The sequence below is a fragment of the Condylura cristata genome, unplaced genomic scaffold, assembly GCF_000260355.1.
Source record: "Condylura cristata isolate star-nosed mole 26May11 unplaced genomic scaffold, ConCri1.0 scaffold00006, whole genome shotgun sequence".
NCBI lineage: Eukaryota > Metazoa > Chordata > Mammalia > Eulipotyphla > Talpidae > Condylura > Condylura cristata.
Genome location: NW_004567107.1, coordinates 17378100 through 17396763, shown reverse-complemented (window position 1 = coordinate 17396763; position 18664 = coordinate 17378100). Strand labels below are relative to the sequence as shown.

The following is an 18664-nucleotide window of genomic DNA, read 5'->3' as shown; positions in this document are numbered from 1 at the left end:
AAAAAAAAAAGAATGGTTTCTCTAAACAGTCACTGAGGGCACAAAATATATTTTCTTCTTGTACCAGGATGGAAAGAATTTAGGAAGAAAACCATCTTCCTGGCAGAAGCCATTTTCACGGCAGTATACTGCTTCCCTTCCTTGTGTTGGCCCACTGGGGCCACACTGCATAGAAACATTCCCACGTGGTGCTCTCAGAGGACTTTCCCTGGGGACCCCAGCCTACCATCACTAAAAGAGGGGCCCTGTTGTCAAGTCCAGAACCAGCTCTTCGGATTCTTTTTTTGTTTTTAAGATTTTTTTTTTTACGCATACAGAATTGGGGAACAGGCCAGAGGTACAGATGCTTAATCTGAGCTGCAGGAGTTATTTTTAAAGTAGTTCAGAAGTTTAACAATCCTCCAAAGCAATCGTGAAAGCGCTGACTAAATAGAGTGAAGGCAGCTTTGCTTTACCCATGAGGCCTCGGACAGAAGCTACCTGTCACCTGGTGTGGGGTGTACACACAAGTCGTGATCCGGCCAGAGACAGGCACGTCTGTCAGAACACCTTGCCTTCTGTACAGAGTGAGATCAGCATGTGTCTGGAATCCTGGGATTCTGTCATCGTGCTTTTACTCTTGGAGAAAAATAAGAAGACAGCATTGGAAGATGATGTTCCCTTCATTTTCCAAATTTTCCTTATTGTTGAGTGATTTTGGTTTCCCCTAATGTAGGAGCTTCTCTTGGTTACTAGTGACTTGATTGAGGTTATAGGCCAGGGATGTGGGCTCCTGAGGACAGGGTCCAGTCTCCCTCTGATTCTGATGGGTTTAGGAGATCCTGGAAGTCACCGCTTCCCTTGTAGAGGTGGGATCCAAGAGATTTTCAGAGACTGGCTCTGAGAGAAACATCCCTGCCTTCCTGGGTAATCTTGCCAGGATAATCTTCAAATGCAGACTTTTGACAGGGCTTTCTCTCAATGTCTCACAGTTTTGCTTCTTCCTCTAACATCTTTTCACCATAGCCTTAACCATCATCCTATGTCTTTAAGACTGTGTACAAAAAGGTAGAAGAGTCATTCTCACAGCTAGCCTCTGCTTCCCTTTACAATGGCGTGCAGTCCACCCCAAAGCCTCATTATCTCAGATCTGAAAGAAGGAAACCTGAGGATGCCTTGAATAACATAGCTCTGGTGTCCACTGAAGAAAGAACTGCCCATAACTGGCCAGGCTTTGAGCAACTCCAGCCTTGAATGTCCTAGAGGGGAGACCTCTCAGCTGGGACACAAGCAGCCTGAAACATGTGAGTTTTGTTTTGTAGAAGAAGAAATAGACATGTGTTTGACTCCAGAAGGCTGAGCTGGGGCCAGCAGTTGCATAGAGTTCAGTTTTCACTGAACACCAGGAAGTATAGTCTGACAAGAAACTCATTAAAAATGGGATGGGCTATGTATTTGTTCCTCCTCGAGTCACAAAGTACCACCCACTGGTTGGCTTGAAGTAGCCCTGTTTGTTTTGGTTGAAAGTTACTTTTTCATCACTCTAGAGACTTGAAATCCAGAAGTATGATGAGGGCTCTGCTCTCTCTGAAGTCCCAAGGGGCACATCCTCCCTAGCCTCTCCCACCATCTGGCACCCAGGCAGTTCTTGGCTGTGGGGGCGTTAACTGGCATCTCTGCCTTCACACGGCCTTCTTGATGCAGCTGACTCTCCTGTCATAAGGACACCAGTCTATTGAATTACGACCCACCCTGATGATCTCATCCTGACCTGCTAACATCTACAGAACCTGCTCATATACCAGGCCATGTTCTGAGATTCTGGGGGGCACTAGAACTTCAGGATAGCTTTGGGGGGAAATCAGTTCAATCCATAACAAACCGCCTCTGTGGGAGAAAGTTTTGTACCCCCAAAAGTGTGCAAACAGAATCAGAGTGGGTGGTTATTCAAGATGCTTAAGAGAATTTAAACAGGGCAAGACGATTCTTTGGGTCAGGTCCAAGCAAGGCATTTCCTAACCCCGGGGTCCTGCCATCAAGGGCTCTACTAAATCCCAGGGTCTCACTGGGTCTAGTTGCTGGGAGATATCAGCCAAAGAAACAAAGTCCTGCTTCTAAAAGTCATCCAAGGGTGTGCTACCCTTTACCAGCAGTTCTTGAAAGACCTCAGTGGATATCCCTTTACAGAAGCCTCATTCAAAATGGTGTTCAAAAAAGATTCTGTTTTCTCACAAAATTCCAAATTCCAGAGTCTTCTCCCCGCCCCGCGCCCCCTTTACCTGGGCTCTGTTTCTCAGCTTTGCTGTCCTCTCCATGGACTTCACTCTCTGGGAAGCTCTTTTCCTTCTGGTGGCCACCAGGACCCCGGGCCTAAATCTCAGCAGTTACCAACTTGCTGGCAAAGTTCCCCATTTCCAGCATTCTGAGGAAAGTTCAAGGACTGACTCCCTGGGCCAACTATGTCACCTTGCTTTTGTCACATGCTTGTCCTGAACGCACTTCTGGGACTCTACTCACTTCCTGGGGAAGGAAGTTGAGGAATGGAAATAACCCTGTCTGAGTCACACAGATTAGGAAAGGAGAAAGATAGCATTCCCAAGGAGAAGAAGGGGTGCTACTGACATAATAAAAAGGAAGCAAGGCTGGAAAGAACAAGCAGCAACTCTACGCTGAGTCCTTGGTGCCGTCCCTCAAACCTCTGATGTCTTTCCATAGAGAGAGATGAAAACCAGTCCTTTCTCTTTCTCCCCGCTAAGTAGCTTAGCGTGTCTTCTGGTTTTCCTTTCCTCTTTCCTCCCCACTACCTCCCCCTACCCCCGCCCTTGTCTCTCTCTATTTTCCCCATCTGACTCCTTTACCACAGAACTCATCTGATCCCCAGCCCAGCAGCTTACCCAGCAAATACTGGAAGGAAGAGAAATGGAGACAGCCAAGACCAGATTTCTTTAGCAGCTGAGGCAAAGAAGGAATTTACATTCATCATTTTTGTCCTCATCCTCTGTCACCACAGTAATCTTGTGTCATTTTGACTTGTGGCTGCTTTTAAATTTTGCTTCTGCATCCAGGGAAGAAGTAGCTGCATTTGCACACAACAGGGAAAGAAGACATTAGGATCCAGACAGTGGTGGACAGTCATGGACTTGCATCCAAGTGTCCTCCCAGTGTCTGTTTCAGCTTCCAGACTTCTTTTGTGGGCCAACCCAAACTCCCAGATGGGTTTTCAGCTTGAGAAACATCAGGCTTATGTGTTTCCAGTCCTAAGCACTCTTGAAAACAACAAGGAATCCTAAAACAATTTTGAAACTAATTGCTATCTTTTATCCGGTGCCTTCCCCACATTCAGCCTCAAGGCACAAACACAAACCCTTTAAACAACCTAACCCCTGTGTGCAAACAGGCTGGAAAGAGCATTTAACATCCCAGCCAGTGGCTCTGAGCCAGTCTCTGGAATCCATCCAAGACACGGATTCCTGCCTCACTGCTCTGCCCCTCCTCATTCTCTGACTCAGGACGGCTCTGGTGCCCAGTCCTGCTATGCACCTGGGGTGTGTCCACTGCCCCAGACTGTCCTCTGCCAATCAGGGACTCTCTTGTCTTATACGCTAGCCATCTGGTACCCAGGTGCGGTCATCTGCTCAGGCTGCTTAAATGATGGAAATTCATTTTGTCAAGGTTCTGGAAGGGAGAAGTTCAAGATCCAGGTGCCTGAAGGTTTGGTTTCTGCAGAGACCTGTCCTGGGCTTCCAGCTTGCCATCTTCTCATGTGTCCTACAAGGTCTCACCTCTGGGCACACACAGCCCTGGTACCTCTCTGTGTGTTCAAATCACTGCTTCTTAAATGGACAGCTGTCAGATTGGACCAGGGCCTGTTCTGACAGCCTTATTTTAACTGAATCACCTCTTTAAAGATCCTTTCTCCAGAGTCACATTCTGAAGGATCAAGGTTATAGGAGGGTGACACACACAATTCACTCAGCAGGCTGGCCAACTCGCCCCCTGCAAGCCCCCAAATCTGCAAAAATTCTGAAACCAGCAGTCTCCAAGTGTCTACTTTCTACATGAGCATATTTAAGAATTGATACTTTGGGGGTAGGTAAGGAGAGGACCAAATTTCACCACTATTTGCGGAAAAAAGAACTGAGCAAGCTAATTGTGATGGCAGCCATGTGAAGATTTTAGAAGCTTGTACTTAGAAATAAGTATATGCTTTTTCTCTTGGCAACGCTTCTTAGCCACAATGCTCCAGTATTCCTAGAAGTCATTTATGTAAGAGTAGAGCCTCGGTGGTGTCACGGAAAGAGGATAATGGTCTAATAGCTGACTTGTGGTCGCTGTATCCCTGACACTGAGCCCTGGAGTCACATGTGTTACCTCCTTTCATCCACACCAGAACCCGAGGAATCTCCTGTTACTGTCATCCCTCGCTTTATTGCGCTTCATCGATAACATGCTCTTTATAAGTAGGAGGTTTGTGGTGACCATGTGTCAAGCAGACATATCAGCGCCATTTCTCTGCAATAGTCCAGATGATGACTAGCATCTTTTAGAATAAGGTATTTTTTCATTATTTTTTTAGACATAATGCTAGACTATCTATAGTGTAAACAACTTTCATATGCCCTGGGAAGCCAAAAAAATCCATATGCCTGGTATTTGCTTTATTGAAATGGTTTTATTGTGTTATTTGCTTTATTGCTTTACTGGAACTGACCCTTCACAATCTCTGAGGTGTGCCTGTACCGTCTTCATTTTGCAAGTAAAGAAAAGGAAGGCTTAGAGTGGCGAAGTTACTTATCATGGTCATGTGGTTCTCTTGACAGTTCCCCACAGCCAGTTACTACTGAACAGCTTTGGCTGAAACAGTGTTTTTAATTGATGGGTTAAATTCAGTCTGCTGCAAAATAATCTTCTTTTATTTTTGGAAATTAAGCATTTTTGTTTTCTTCAAATAATCTTATTTAGAAAAGAATTCAAAGTAGGATTACTTCACAACTTTTCTGTAAACTAATAAGATCCTCAAGAAGGATTTAGAGGGGATTAAGCCAGATTGGGATTATAAACTCAGATACCATCAGGAGCCAGAGAATTAACATTAGTGGGTTACATTGAGCCACAGGTAAAACAATGGAGCACAGTGGAGACTGAGGCCCCTCAGAACAGGCAGATGTAGTGGAAAAAGATGGAAATAGTCATTTAGCTCTTGGCAGCTATTGCTATGTTATAGAACAAAGATTTCACAAAACCTTCTAATTTTCTTCCAGAGCAACTAGGTGTTTCGATAATAATGTAAATATTTAAGAAGTTTAAATAGTGACCACTAAGTCATTTAAAACAACAGCAACAGTACCTTGCAGGCTAAACAAAGCATATGTAAAAGTTAGAATGGCCTCCATTCACTTCTGGACTGATGATTATCCAGAGAATCTTCCTGAACTTTCCAGAGGATTCTTTTTGGCTATTCTCTACTATATACACTTTTGCTTGATTCAAATGAGTTTTCTGAATGACTTGGTCAGTTCTTTAACTCACACCACATTACCATGACCATTGCACCCCCCACCACACCCCCCACCACCACCCTAGAGAAAGAAGGGGAAGTTCTGGCAGGATGCCTAGAACTCGGGGCGGAAATTTTACATCCTGGCTACCTACTAAGGGATACAGTGAGGAAAGGAGCTGTGCTGGAAATCACATTGCCCAGGAGAGTAAGACCACCTCCCATGGGGCCAGCTCCCCGAGAACCAGGTCTCCCCAGACACCTGTGGGGCCCTCCAACCTGGTACCTGGCACACAGAAGGAATGTGAGGAGTGGGTTGAGTGGGAATGATGTGACCACAGGTACAATGAAAGTTGAGATGGTGATGATATAGAAGACATTGCTGAGTTGGGGGGCCTCTCCTCTGAGATCACAAAATGGTGCACTTGGTGAGACTGGAGGGAAGGGAACGGGGGGAAGGGCACACTGAGCCCACTTCTTCCTGTCTCCATGTTCTGCCCTCTGCCTTCAGTCCAATGACACCCTTTTCAGAGCCAAAAGAGGGAAGGTCACAGCACACCCACTGGATGGCTGATCCTCCAAATTGCCCAAGACCCCCAAGACCCCAACACCACCTGCTTTTAATTATTGATAGGTCACTGCATCTCCCTCCTCTGCATAGAAACTGGAACCAAGATGGTGGCTTGGATTATTTTTTAATTTTATGGCACATGGTTGAGAGGGTAAATATCAAGTATCTTTCCAACCTCGTAAAAATCAGGCTGCCAAAGCTAGGATTAGGATTCAGATTATTAGGATTCGGTCCATATAACTGAACCATTATTGGACTTGGGGAGGAGCTCTAAGGAATGGTAATATCTGAAAAATAATTTTGCAGGTAAACCAGGTATTAAACTGTCAGTTATTGAACAGCTGAGTGGGAAACCCATTTGTCAACAGTCCCCTGAGTTTACTGTTAGTAGCAGAGTTGTCTAAAAGGGCTGTAATTTCTGAGGACTGGTTCAGGCCAGCCAAAACAAGCCACTTTCAAAATTGGTTTGGGCCTCAAGGGTCTTGTAAAACGCATCTTAAACACTGTATTATGATCCATATTTTGCTCTTATATGCATGCAATTGGTGTCAGCTTCCCCTTCATATACAGAAAGATCCTTAAAATGCACCTTTAGGGAATAGAGCTGGAGATAAAACACCCAGTCTTCTGACAGACTCTCAAATACTGTGACAGAGAGAGTCTCTTTCATCTGAAGGGAGGTCCGAGATTCCTGAGTATACAATGACAGCTGAAAAATAATTACAGCTTTGTGCCGAGGTGTGTGTACATGTATGTGTACATACTTATATGTACATGTACATGGCTGTGTGTATGGATGATGTGTGTACATGCTTGTCTGTACATAAGAGCACATTATGTGGCAGGTGAGCACATGTGTGCATGTGTGCTCCTACTTAAGAGGGGTGTCCCATCTTGCCCTTCTGACGGTGGGCCCCTGATTTAGCAGAGATGATTAGCAGTAGCCTACTACCACAGTAGCACTGGAGTTGGAGTTTTATCCAAATCCCAGATCTGCTTCTTTCTTGTTTTATTTCTTGAGCAAATTATTTACCTCTCCAAGCCTCATTTTTTGCTCTCTGGAAAATGAGGGTAAAAGTTTTGTCTACTTCATTTGGGGTTTTAATTATTAGTAAGTTAAAATATGTCAAATATACAACAATGAAGAACACATAATCAACACTCAGGAAATGGTAGCTGCATTTATATTATTGTTATTTCTTCTTAGCCCCTGCTTACAGGTTGAGGTTTGAGAAGAATTTGATCTGTACTGTTTTTCAGTCTATGGCGGTGAGTTTCCACCTCTTCTCTACAGAGTTGCCTCTTAGATCACCCATATTTTGGCCTGAAGTTTTTGGTGGGTGTCTAAAACCGAGGATTAAGCACAGAGGCTTTCATCCTCTCCATCTTCCAACAGTTCTGCAGTTCAGATCACCGTCTGCAGAATTAGGTTGTTCCAGAATCCCACTGGACCATGTCTTAGAATTCTCCCAGCAAGAAAGGAGAACTGCCTGATTCTAATTGCCCTCTAAACCCTTACTAAATTGTTTGCTGAATTGCGTCAAATTGGACTCAGGACCAGCCAGTCCTTTATGTTTCTCTGGGGGGGTCCAGCCTGAGAACCTCAACTTGGTCTGTAGAGTGTAGGCTCAAAGCTTTGAACAACAACAATGTGACTCTTCTTTTTTCCAATATGTCCTCAAACTCCCTGTTTCCCTAGGTAGTAGTGAAATGTACTGATGAGGCAAGTATCCTCCAACGTCTGAGCGCGTGGATTACTAGTGCAGTGATGTTATGTTTCTTAAGCTTCACTTTTCTTACCTCTAAAGAGAGGATGATGGTATACCTGCCCCACATACCTGCATTGTATGCAGTTGAACGAGGTGGCACACAAAAAGTCAGTCCTGGCACCTAATATGACCTCAGTACAACTGGCTGTCGGGACTGACATTTTTGTGGCCCTGTTTGCAGAGAAAGCAATGGCATTGAGAAGTCAAGGGGGCATACCTGGCAGGATGGTTAGGTTTTCCGTGAGCATCTACTCCTCAGAGGTGCCCAGAGAGATTTCCCTCACTCAGGGAGGTACAGGTAGGGATGCAGGTCTAGTGACCCTCGGGTGAGTTTGAGGAGAATAACTTGACCATAAAGTGAATCTTTTCCTTTCCCAGTGAGCTCTCCTTAGGGTGAGGAACGGAGGGGCAATGCTGGACCACAGTCGCTTACAGAAGTCCCAGGGCCTAGCCCACACTTTTTGCGCAAGGAAGAGAAAGTTGAGGTGCCAGGGCGAGGAGGAGCCGCCACCTGGAGTGGGGTGTGCTGGGGTGGGGTCACATCCTGCCCTACTCCTCCAAACCCCAGGGTGGGGCCTCCCATCCAGAGGAAGCAGGCCCCATCAGCTTATCCTTGGGTGGGGTTTCCCAGAGCAAAATGTTTAAAGGCAAATCATTGTTCTGAAGTTCCGCTGAGCTTTAATGACCACCCTGTTGAGAACTCCTCCAAGAACAAAACCCACAGAGAGCCAGGGACAATTAAAAGACTGAGAACTATCTGGCCAAGTCTCAATTCCAAGAAACCTGGGTGAAGAAGAGAGTTAAGATGCTGCGGGATGCTGGCCTTAACCAATTTTATGGTCATCAGCAGATCTATCTTTTCTCTGTAAAGAGGTCGATACAGCTTGTGTCCCAGGGAGAACCCTGGTCTAGGAAGGTTGGCCTCTTTCAGTCCCAACTGGGAAACCCCTTTTTGTGAGATGTGGGTGCCTTTTTCCCACCTCAGGTCCTCGTCTCTTGAGATAACTGGTCTCTGGTTTCCCTCACAGTTGTGTCTGGGTGGGCTGGTGAGGGTAGAGTCCAATGTGTGATGAGGAAAAGAGTAGCTTGGAGGGAAAAAAGGTTATATATATCTGTGAATGGCCCCCCACCCAAAGTCCCAGCAAACAAGAAGGGGCACTCTTAACAACTGGAGATCCCCTTTTATGCCCGCTCTCCTCTCCTTAAACTCACCTTAAACCCCCTCTGTGTCCTTGCTTTTCTTCTTCAACCATCAACTGGGATCCTTTTTCCCTAAACTGGTTGTGACTCAGCTCTTCCTGGGGCAAACTTTTCCAGTTACCCAGGCAACCTGACCTTATGAGGTGGAGGGCATGGCCATGACCAGGCAAAGGACCCCTCAGAGGACATTGTAGAGGGGCCTTCTAACCTGATGAAAAAGTGGTGTGCACACCCTCAACACCCTTTCAACTCCAGTTTGGGGAAATATTTATTCAGCCCTAACAGTGTTTGCCTGTGCTAACTGAGGAGTGAGGTGGCATGAGCTGGGGGCTGGTGAATGGACAGCCCTTTCTTCAAAGTTCTCAGGATCCCTTATCCCACATCTCTCCCAGCCCTCCCGGCATCTTGTGTCTGGTAACTACGTCTCCATGTGGTTTCCATGGAGGCCACTTGCCTGGCTCCGGAGGCCAAAATCAATCACAATCTGTTTATTTCTTCAACATCTAGAGTGAATCAACTCTGAAGTGTACTTTTTGTACATGCTCCTTAGTACAACAGCTTAGTCAACAGCATCATCTGTTACTTAGAAGAAATGGTTGTTCCAAGGCTGGAACAAAAAGTGGTTCCTTTGGCTTTTGTGAGGGATGATATTATATTGTACTTTATGAGAGATTTAAGGGCTTTCCAAGGGTATTTTTGACTATGCAGGTACATACCTTTTATTCTTAAGATTTCATGTGATACTACTAAGTTATGTAATAAACACTAAGCACAGTCTGAACAACGAATGGCCCCAGAAGTATAAAGTATGGGCCAGTGTAACGTGATCAAGGAGACACAATTTAAATGGCAGAACTGATTCAAAGGTTAGAACACAGATTTATCTAAAGAATTCTCTCTTTCAGAAACTAGAGGTTGATGGAAAAAGTAAATTTGAAATCTTTTCTAAGGCTGGGTTAAGTTTTGCTGCTATAATAATCAGCCCCTGATTCCATGACTTAAGGCCATGAAGGTTTTGTTTTCATTCATCCAACCTTGGCTGTGTCTCTGATCTGTGTTACCATCATGCTGGGACTCAGATTAGAGAATTGCCACAATCTAGAACATTCCCATCCATATGATACAGGAAGGGTTCTGCAGGTTTGGGAGAGGGGAGAGGGGTCCTCTCAACTACTCCAGCCCAGAAGTGAAAGATGCCATAGCTGCCACACCCATCAAGCAGAGCTAGTCATATGACCTCATGACGGCGAGGAGGCCAGGATGTAAGACCTGCTTGGTTGTATGTCTACAGGAGGAGAGAACTGGGAATGATTAGTGAGCAGAACTAATGACCATTCTATTATCCACTCTATTCAATGATCTATTTAAAAATCTATCAAATGAACTGGGACAAAGGGCCCATGTCTTACAAATAAGGACACATGCTGATGTATGCTTATGCTACTTTTATCTAGGATTCCAGGGGTCCTGGGGATAGCCACTCTCTTCCCATGCAGTACTAACTTCTCTATCTGAGCTTCTGACCCTTTATATTCTTCTTCTTATTATTTTAGTAGTAATGAGGATCAAAACTAAGGAAATCACCTCATGTTTTCTGGAAGGTTGCTCACCAATCCTCCTTAGCTGTTTGTCCTGTTCAGCCTAGTCCTGTGTCCATTTGTTCAAACTCACAAAGTCATTTTGTCTATAGTTTTCTATTCTCCAGCCCTACTAGCAGGCCAATCCCAAATCCTTCTCCCTACTGATCACCTAGTGTGTCCCTGATCAGCCTCCTCCTTTGCTTGCAGTATCTTGTAGACTCTTACACATACTATTCCCAACAGAATCCATAGAGAGAGGGATTGAGTCCATCAGCAAAATGCACCCTATGAATGGAGACCAGAGACAAAGCACTAAGGAACTAGAAGCTTGGATGAATAGATTTATTCACAGACCATATAGTGAGGGAAGGAAATACACAAAAAGAATTACCAAAAAATCATAGTGACTGATTTTATTTACTTATTATGAAACTGTCCCTGGTAGAGCACCAGTAGTCAGCCACTAGTAGTCAGAACTTGATTCTCCCACTGCAGGAAAATGCAAACATATTTCTCTCCTTGGAAAAAGAAGTTATTTTTCCTGAATATTTGAGTTAGTCTTTTTTTTTTTAAACATTTTTTTTCCTGTTTTTTTTTTTTAAGGTTTATTTATTGATGCATACAGAACTGGGATACAAGACAGAGGTGCAGGGGCAGTGAGAGGATTCACCAGAGACAGAGTGGAGAGCAGAACAGGCAGATCGACAAAGTACACTGCTGAGGGGAGAAACAGGCGGGTCAGGAGAGGTCCACCGCACCATGTAGGTCACCTCCTGGCCATGGATCAAACTTGCACTGAAGTGGCTGCGGCCACCTTGCAGTGCTGCATCCTAAACCATTGCTCCACCAGGGAGGGCACTGATCCAGTCTCTTAATAATGAAATTAAAATAGGGGTAGTATTGCAGGGGCTTAAAAGAATAACAAACATACAATCTGGAATGTCTATCTTTTCTAATTCTACACTGAGTTTTTTAAATGTTTGTGCTAAAGTTGTGAATTTTGGATTTTAGTTGTGCAGAAATTCATCCCAGGAACTCAGACATAAAAGCAAATTGGAAGCCATTAACAAAATGCTAGAACTGAAGGAATCTCAAAGCAGCATTCTAAGTCATCCCCTTGTCCACTTGCAGTGCAGGGTGTTCGTTTGCTGGGGCAATAGAAATAATTTTAGAGTGGATATGGCATATTCACATGCATTAGCATCTTCCCATAAAGAAGGGTCAGCCCTCTCTCGGCATGTATAAGCGACTGTACATCTGCAGGGTTAAAGTGTCTCCTGCTGACAGATAGAATTGGCCAGTCACCCTAACATATCTAGCAGGTGGATCTCGTAGCCTCAGCATGATTCCTCTCATCCCGTCCTCTCAGGTTCTCAGGTTCTACCTCTGCAGGGACTTCTTCGCGCACCTGGCCATGCTGCTCTCTCTACCTGGAGGGCCAGATGTGGGGCTTCATTCAGCTGCCACCAAACAACAGCAACACAAGACAAGGGTGTAGAACACATCTCTTCTGAGGTGTGATAGTGAGAGGAGAGTTTCATCCAGACACAGGTTGATAAACAATTTAAAATAGATTTTTAAATGTGACACTTCAATATTGCCCCCACGGAATTTCTTACAGCTTCTTCCAACTTCTTTCCTTCCATATGGATTTTCCTCTTTCCATTATGTGGGACCCACCTTTTCATACCTCAGTGGTCCATAAAGTTTGCTTTTCTACAAACACATTTTTCTCTGGGAGGAATTTTGCCTCTAGCTTATACAGTTACATTTTTCTGCCCTAAGAATTGATAATTAGCATTAATCACAGTTTTAAATTAAAGTGCTATGTCTGTCTACTCTTGTGCTATGAAGGGACAGGTTCTCAAATTTGAAGTGTTTCTTTATGGCAAGCCAAAATTTTCAGAGCACATACATATTATACAAACACACACGTATGTACTTATATATGATGTCTCATATCTTTTTCTTATGGCCATACACTTTTTAATATAGTATTGCTTGCAAAAGAAATAGCTGCAGAGCAGAGATCTTTCCCAAAGTGGAATAATGTGTGTGTGTTGTATAAATATATATATATTTATATATATATATGAAAATCAATGCTTGTACATGAAATTTTAATGTAAAAAACAGGATTATATTTGTGTTAAGATTGAAGTACCTTATCCAAAAAGAATTTTTAAAAGAATAATAAAAAATAATAAAAACAAAAGCAAACAAAAAAGTTCTCCAAAAAGAATTTTTAAAAGAATAACAAAAAATAATAAAAAAACAAAAGCAAACAAATAAGTTCTCCAAAAAGAATTTTTAAAAGAATAACAAAAAATAATAAAAAAACAAAAGCAAACAAATAAGTTCTCTATTCAAATGATTTTCACCTATAATTTTGGTTATTGATTGGATCTGTTTGCTATTACTACATTAATGCTACTGGACAAATTTCCCCAAAACTCACCAGGTTTTATTGTCATGCATCAGCAGTGAGCTGGGAGTTAGCTGCTCTAAACTTGGCTTAGGGGTCCTTGGAGATCTGCTCCACAGTGCAAACCGGCTTCCTTTGCAGGCCAACTGGGCCATGTCTTTTTTGGTGCTGAAGCCGAAGCTGGGGAAGGCAAACTCCACCTCACAAGCCCACTTCAAATCTCTGATGACATTACCACCCCTCACATCCTGCTGGTCAAAGCAAATATCAGTGTAACACGGAAGAAAATTTCTCTCTGAGCTAAAGAGGGGAATGAATATTTGCTGAACGATAACTCAAACTATTCCATAAACTAAATATCATAGACCTGACTGCATGCATGCCCAACAGCTGTGCTTCTCCGCCAGCCCCATCCATCAGGCAACAATGATCATTTGCACCAGGCAGTGCTGTTAGTTAAATGCAAGGCCTGTCAGGCAAATAATCCATTCCTGCAATGCAGACTTTTCTCCCAGAAACCTGCATTTAAGACAAAGCTGACAACTTCTTTTAGCAGTTTTTTGTGAGACAATTATAGGGCAAGTCACTGAGCTGACCTAGTTTCTACAACTTAATGAGAATTATTTGCACCTTGCAATAAATTGTAACCCACAGATCTTGAGTGATCCTGTGTGCATGTATCCCGCAAAATGAGTCTTTGGAAGATCTAGATATTAAAATGGGCAATATTAGCAGTGCTAATGTTTTAAAATCTTAATTTATCTCATATTAGCTTATTTAAAGTATGTAATTCCAAACAATTGTTTTTGCTTCACCCTGTATTGATCCTTACAAAAATGCTGGAATATTGAAATTTTTCCTGTGCATGTCTCTGGTTTTTTGATTTAACGCAGAGGCTGGTAAAGTATATCTCTGTAAAGTTTTGTTAGTTCCCAATTCTGCCTGTTAGTTTACATGCCATCCATGGCTGTTTTCTCTCTGCAACAGCATCTTGAGAAGCTACAACTGAAATGGAATGGTTGCAAAACCTACAATATGTACTCTGTGGCAAACAAAAAAAAAAAAATGCAGCAATCCTGATTTAACATAATGCTGAACAGATGAAATTTTGGAATTCAGGTTATTCACACAGATCTAGGATGACTATTATCCTTCAGTAATCCTTAGGGAAAATTATTTGAGGGAAATCAGTAGTATAAGCAAATATTATACAATTCCAGCTAATTATTACTATTAATAATTTAGATTATGGGTGCTTATCTCCAAACAGGTAATTATACCAATTATAAATTTGCATCTGCCTGTTAAACAAGCCCCAAGAAATCTTACTGTTTTTTAGCTTTAAAAAAAAAACATTTTAAAAGATTTATTTATTTATGCATACAGAACTGGGGTACAGAGCAGAAGTGCAGAGGAATGGAAGGATTCCATTCCATGAGAGGATTCACCAGAGACAGAGTAGGGAGCAGGACAGGCTGGCTTCACAGCGCTGCACTTTTAACCGGTTGTGCCAACAGGGAGGGCCCAATTTTTTGCTTTTAAAGAGATAGCTTGATTTGTAATAAGTCTGTGTTTTTAAATATGTACTTTCATTACTTCAAACCTTTGTTAATATAGATTATTCTACTTTCATTTACACACATAACCTCTGAAATCATGTAGTCTGACAATATTGTTTTCATGGGTATTTATAAACGACAGTCGCTGGCTCCTTTCTAGAGGCTGGAGAGAACAACCTTTTGTCTTGCCAGTTGTCCATTCTTGGAGGTTGTCTGCCAGCGTAAGAAAAAAAGGATCAGTAACATTTATCAAGACTGGGAGAGAAAGCATAGATAGATTCCAAAAGTGAGTGTCAACACTGACTTGGTTTAGGCAAGTATGTGGAACCCAGAGTGGGGAATAATCTAGAGTTCTTTTGACTGGGTGTTGAATCAGAGTCAGATGTATGTTTCTGTGTTCTGGGATTCATTTAAGGCCCAGATAATACCTCAACAAAAGCCTGGATTCTAGAGGAGTTCAGTCCAACCTCTTCTCCACAGTGGATCTGCACTTAGAACTGTCTAGAAAACACAGGATTTAGACAGTGGATATCAAAGTTGAAAATTAGGTAGAAACAAGGGAGGTGCCCAGTGACTGCCCCGCGGGGCAGGGAGGAGCTGTGGAGGATCATCAGTGTCCTTTATAAGTCGCATGGTACTAGAATCTTCAAAATGACAGTTCGCCATCCATATCACCGAATGCACTTTGTTCAATGGCGCCTTTTTTCTTTCAGGTGTTGGATGGGAGAGTTTGCTGCTAAAGGGAGACGCAAAAACCTTAGGGGTCTTAGAAACATCCAGCGCAGACATGACTATCCAGGTAAGAAATCCTTTCCTCTCTCTTTTGATTCTCAAAGTACATCTCTAGAGAAAAGTGGGTCCTTGCTTCAGGGTGAAATGAGTCCTGTCCTCCACCCTGCTGGATTCACTAAGCCCTGAATCCTCGGTGAATCAGCAGGAATAAGTTTTCCTGAAATTCGGGATCTGGAATAGGAAACCCCCTGAGAATTCGAATATAAGATTTGTGGTTTCCGATGAGCCGGAGGTAGGATCTCCAGGGAATATCTACCCCAGAGGGTGTTAGTAAGTGGGGAAGTGGTGACCCCAGAGCGACTGTGAAGCAAACCTGAAATTTCTGAATTGTGAAATTGAACCCCACTGTGCATTGTGGAGAAAGGTCAGAGAGGCTGAAAGAGCTTTGATCTTGACTCAAGATTGCCACTGATGTCAGTGGGAGGGCAGCACGTAGCCCACGCCAGCTGGAACGCTCATAGCCAAAGCTTTACAAAATGAGTCATCTGGAAATCAAGCTAATTATCACGTTCAAATTAAATGGTTGAATTTGTAATCATCATCATCTAGATTAAGGAATCTTTTATCAGCACCCCAACCAGTTCCCCTTTTTATTACTGGATTAGAGACTAAGAAACAGTCCTCTTTTGGAATTCTGTTTACGTTTCAGTTAACAAAGACTGGGAGTGGGAGGGCTTTCAAATATTTTTGTTCGAATATAAATATATACCACTTACAGACATTTCTTGGAAAACAAAAAGTAATGTTATTTATGTTTTTGTTTTGTTTTGTTTTGTTTGTTTTTTAAAGATTTATTTATCTGTGCATACAGAACTGGGATACAGGCCAGAGGTGCAGGGGTCGTGGGAGGATTCACGAGAGACAGAGTGGGGAGCAGAACAGGCAGATTGAGGAAGTACACTGCTGAGGGGAGCAGCGGGCGGGTCAGGAGAGGTCTGCTGTGCCCTTTGCGTCACCTCCGGGGCAGGTGGAGATGGAACTCATGCGGAAGTGACTCTAGCTTCTTAGTGCTATGCTTTAACCTGTAGCGCCACCAGGGAGGGCCCATGTTCCTCGTTCTTAATGGCAATATAACTTGGGATATTTCATTCCTGGATGAATTAGTAGATTTGAGTGAAATATAAATATAAATTTATTCAGTCTTTCCTTTGTACTAGGAAGGCTGAACTTATGTCACCTATGTTAAAAAATGTTGGAGAAAGCAAACAAAAATACCACAGTGGAATTAAAAAGGTAGATAGTAACCTGATTGTTTTAAAAAAAATTTAAAAGGAAAAAAAATCAGCCTATCTAAATAATAAATAACTATCCAGTGCTGAAAATCCGCTACCTTATAATTATGTTTAGCAGAACTTGGAAGACAAAAATATAAATTACAATGCTGTATTGGTGTTTCACTGGTTATTGTGAAGACTGAGTAATCTATCACCATGTTGGATAGAGAGAAATGACTGTTGATAGTAAAATTGTATGGATTTAGATTTGCTATTTTGGACTCTATCTTCACTTTAAGAATTAAATTCTGTATATACCAGATATGAGTGAAACCATATGGTGTTTGTCTGGCTTATGAAAACAAACAGATGAACTAAATAAACTAAAAATAAACTTTGGGACTCTAAGCCAATTAGTGGTTACCAGAAGGAAATGAAGAGAGGGTGAGGGTAAATTAGGAAAAGGGAACAGACTTGGATAAGAAACATACATGAAGACAGAGGCAGAGGTGAGGGGGGTGGAGACCCAAGCTGAGGAACACATGGAGCTCCCTGCAGCTGGCAGAGCCGAGGCGGGGCAGGCTCTCCCCTGAGCCTTTGGAAGATTCGTGGTCTTGATACCTTGGTTTCGGACTTCCAGCCTCCAGGATTGTGAGAGAGTAAATTTCTGTTGCTCAAAGCTACCAGGTCTGTGGTAATTTATTATGGCAGCGCTCATAAACAGACGCAGCTCTGGCAAGAATGGTGTCTGCTCTTCCTGAACACCAACGCCCCTGAGGCTGGGGGGGTCCTACTATTCATGCCCACCACCATTTTCTTCATATACTATGCTTACTCTTCCCAGGGCGTTTTCACCTGTGCTTGTTTTAAGAGAACCACTAGCCTATTTTAGCATGTAGTGCCATTCAATAGAAGAAAAGCGTGGTCATATTTCAGGGGAGTGACTGTGTTGTATCTTACACTGTTTTGCTTCTTGTCTAGACAGTGATTAAAAAATTAAAAATGTGTCTATTAGTATTTTCTCAAACAGCATTTTGCCTGCACCCCTAGCTCCTTACCTGGCTATGAGAATCACCTGTAGCGGTGTGACAGGTAACAGAATACAGCCTCCCAGGCTCTGTCAAAATTAGATTCAGAAGGGCTGGGTTGGAGAATTAGCATTTTCACAAGTGCTCCAGGCCACTGTTAAGATCCTATCCCCTATCCGTTTGGGAAGGTGGCCCAACAACATTTAGGCATGGCCACAGCACCAGGCCCTCCAGCTGTCCAGCTCTGGGACAGGATGTGGGACTTCTCTGTTCAAATCCTTTTGATTATGTTCCTTTGAACACCGGCAAAGGCTGCTCCTGACATTCTGATGTCCTCATTATAGCCACGATTTCATTTCTAGTCCTATCTGCCACCACATCTCTCTCTGCCCATTCTTGCCCTCTCCACCCAGATTCCTTGAGCCAAAGTGATCTTTGAAAAAGGCCAATCTGGGGCCTTCCCTGGTGGTGCAACAGGTTAAAGCGCAGCACTACGAAGCTAGCTGTAGCTGCTTCAGCAGAGTTCAATCCTGGCCCCAGAGGTGATGCACAGGGCACAGCAGACCTCTCCTGACCCGCCCTCTGCTCCCCTCAGCAGTGTACTTGGTCAGTCTGTCTGTTCTGCTCCACACTCTGTCTCTGGGGAATCCTCTCACCACCCTGCACCTCTGGCCTGTACTCCAGTTCTATATGCATAAATAAATAAATCTTAACAAAATAAAAAGGCCAATCTGACCATGTCCATTCTCTCCTCCAAGCTGGCCTGCCCTCACGTTGTTCTTAGAACCAAGCGCACACTCCCTTGGGGGTTGTACTTTGTAAAATGCCACAACTGCTCACAGCTTCCTTGATTTTCCTCCTCTCCCTTCCTCTGTCCCCAGCCTGGCTAACTTCACTTTATATCCCAGTCTTTGGTTCAGATACTCAGGCAGCACTTTCTGACCTTGGGTGTCACATGAGCCTGTAGAATCCAGCACTGCTCCTTCCTAGCCAGTCACATAAATATGCACCCCGGTCAGTGCATGCCAGCCCAGATTCCCTGTGCCACAT

General features: G+C 43.4%; 1 protein-coding gene across 1 annotated transcript in view; it reads left to right on the top strand.

Annotated features, from left to right (window-relative positions):
• Positions 1-18664, top strand: part of LOC101635968 (A-kinase anchor protein 2) — a 384285-nt gene that overhangs the window by 249559 nt on the left and 116062 nt on the right. The window contains exon 8 of the mRNA XM_012721381.1: positions 15294-15379. Coding sequence (XP_012576835.1) covers positions 15294-15379 — 86 coding nt within the window. The remainder of the gene's footprint in view (positions 1-15293; positions 15380-18664) is intronic.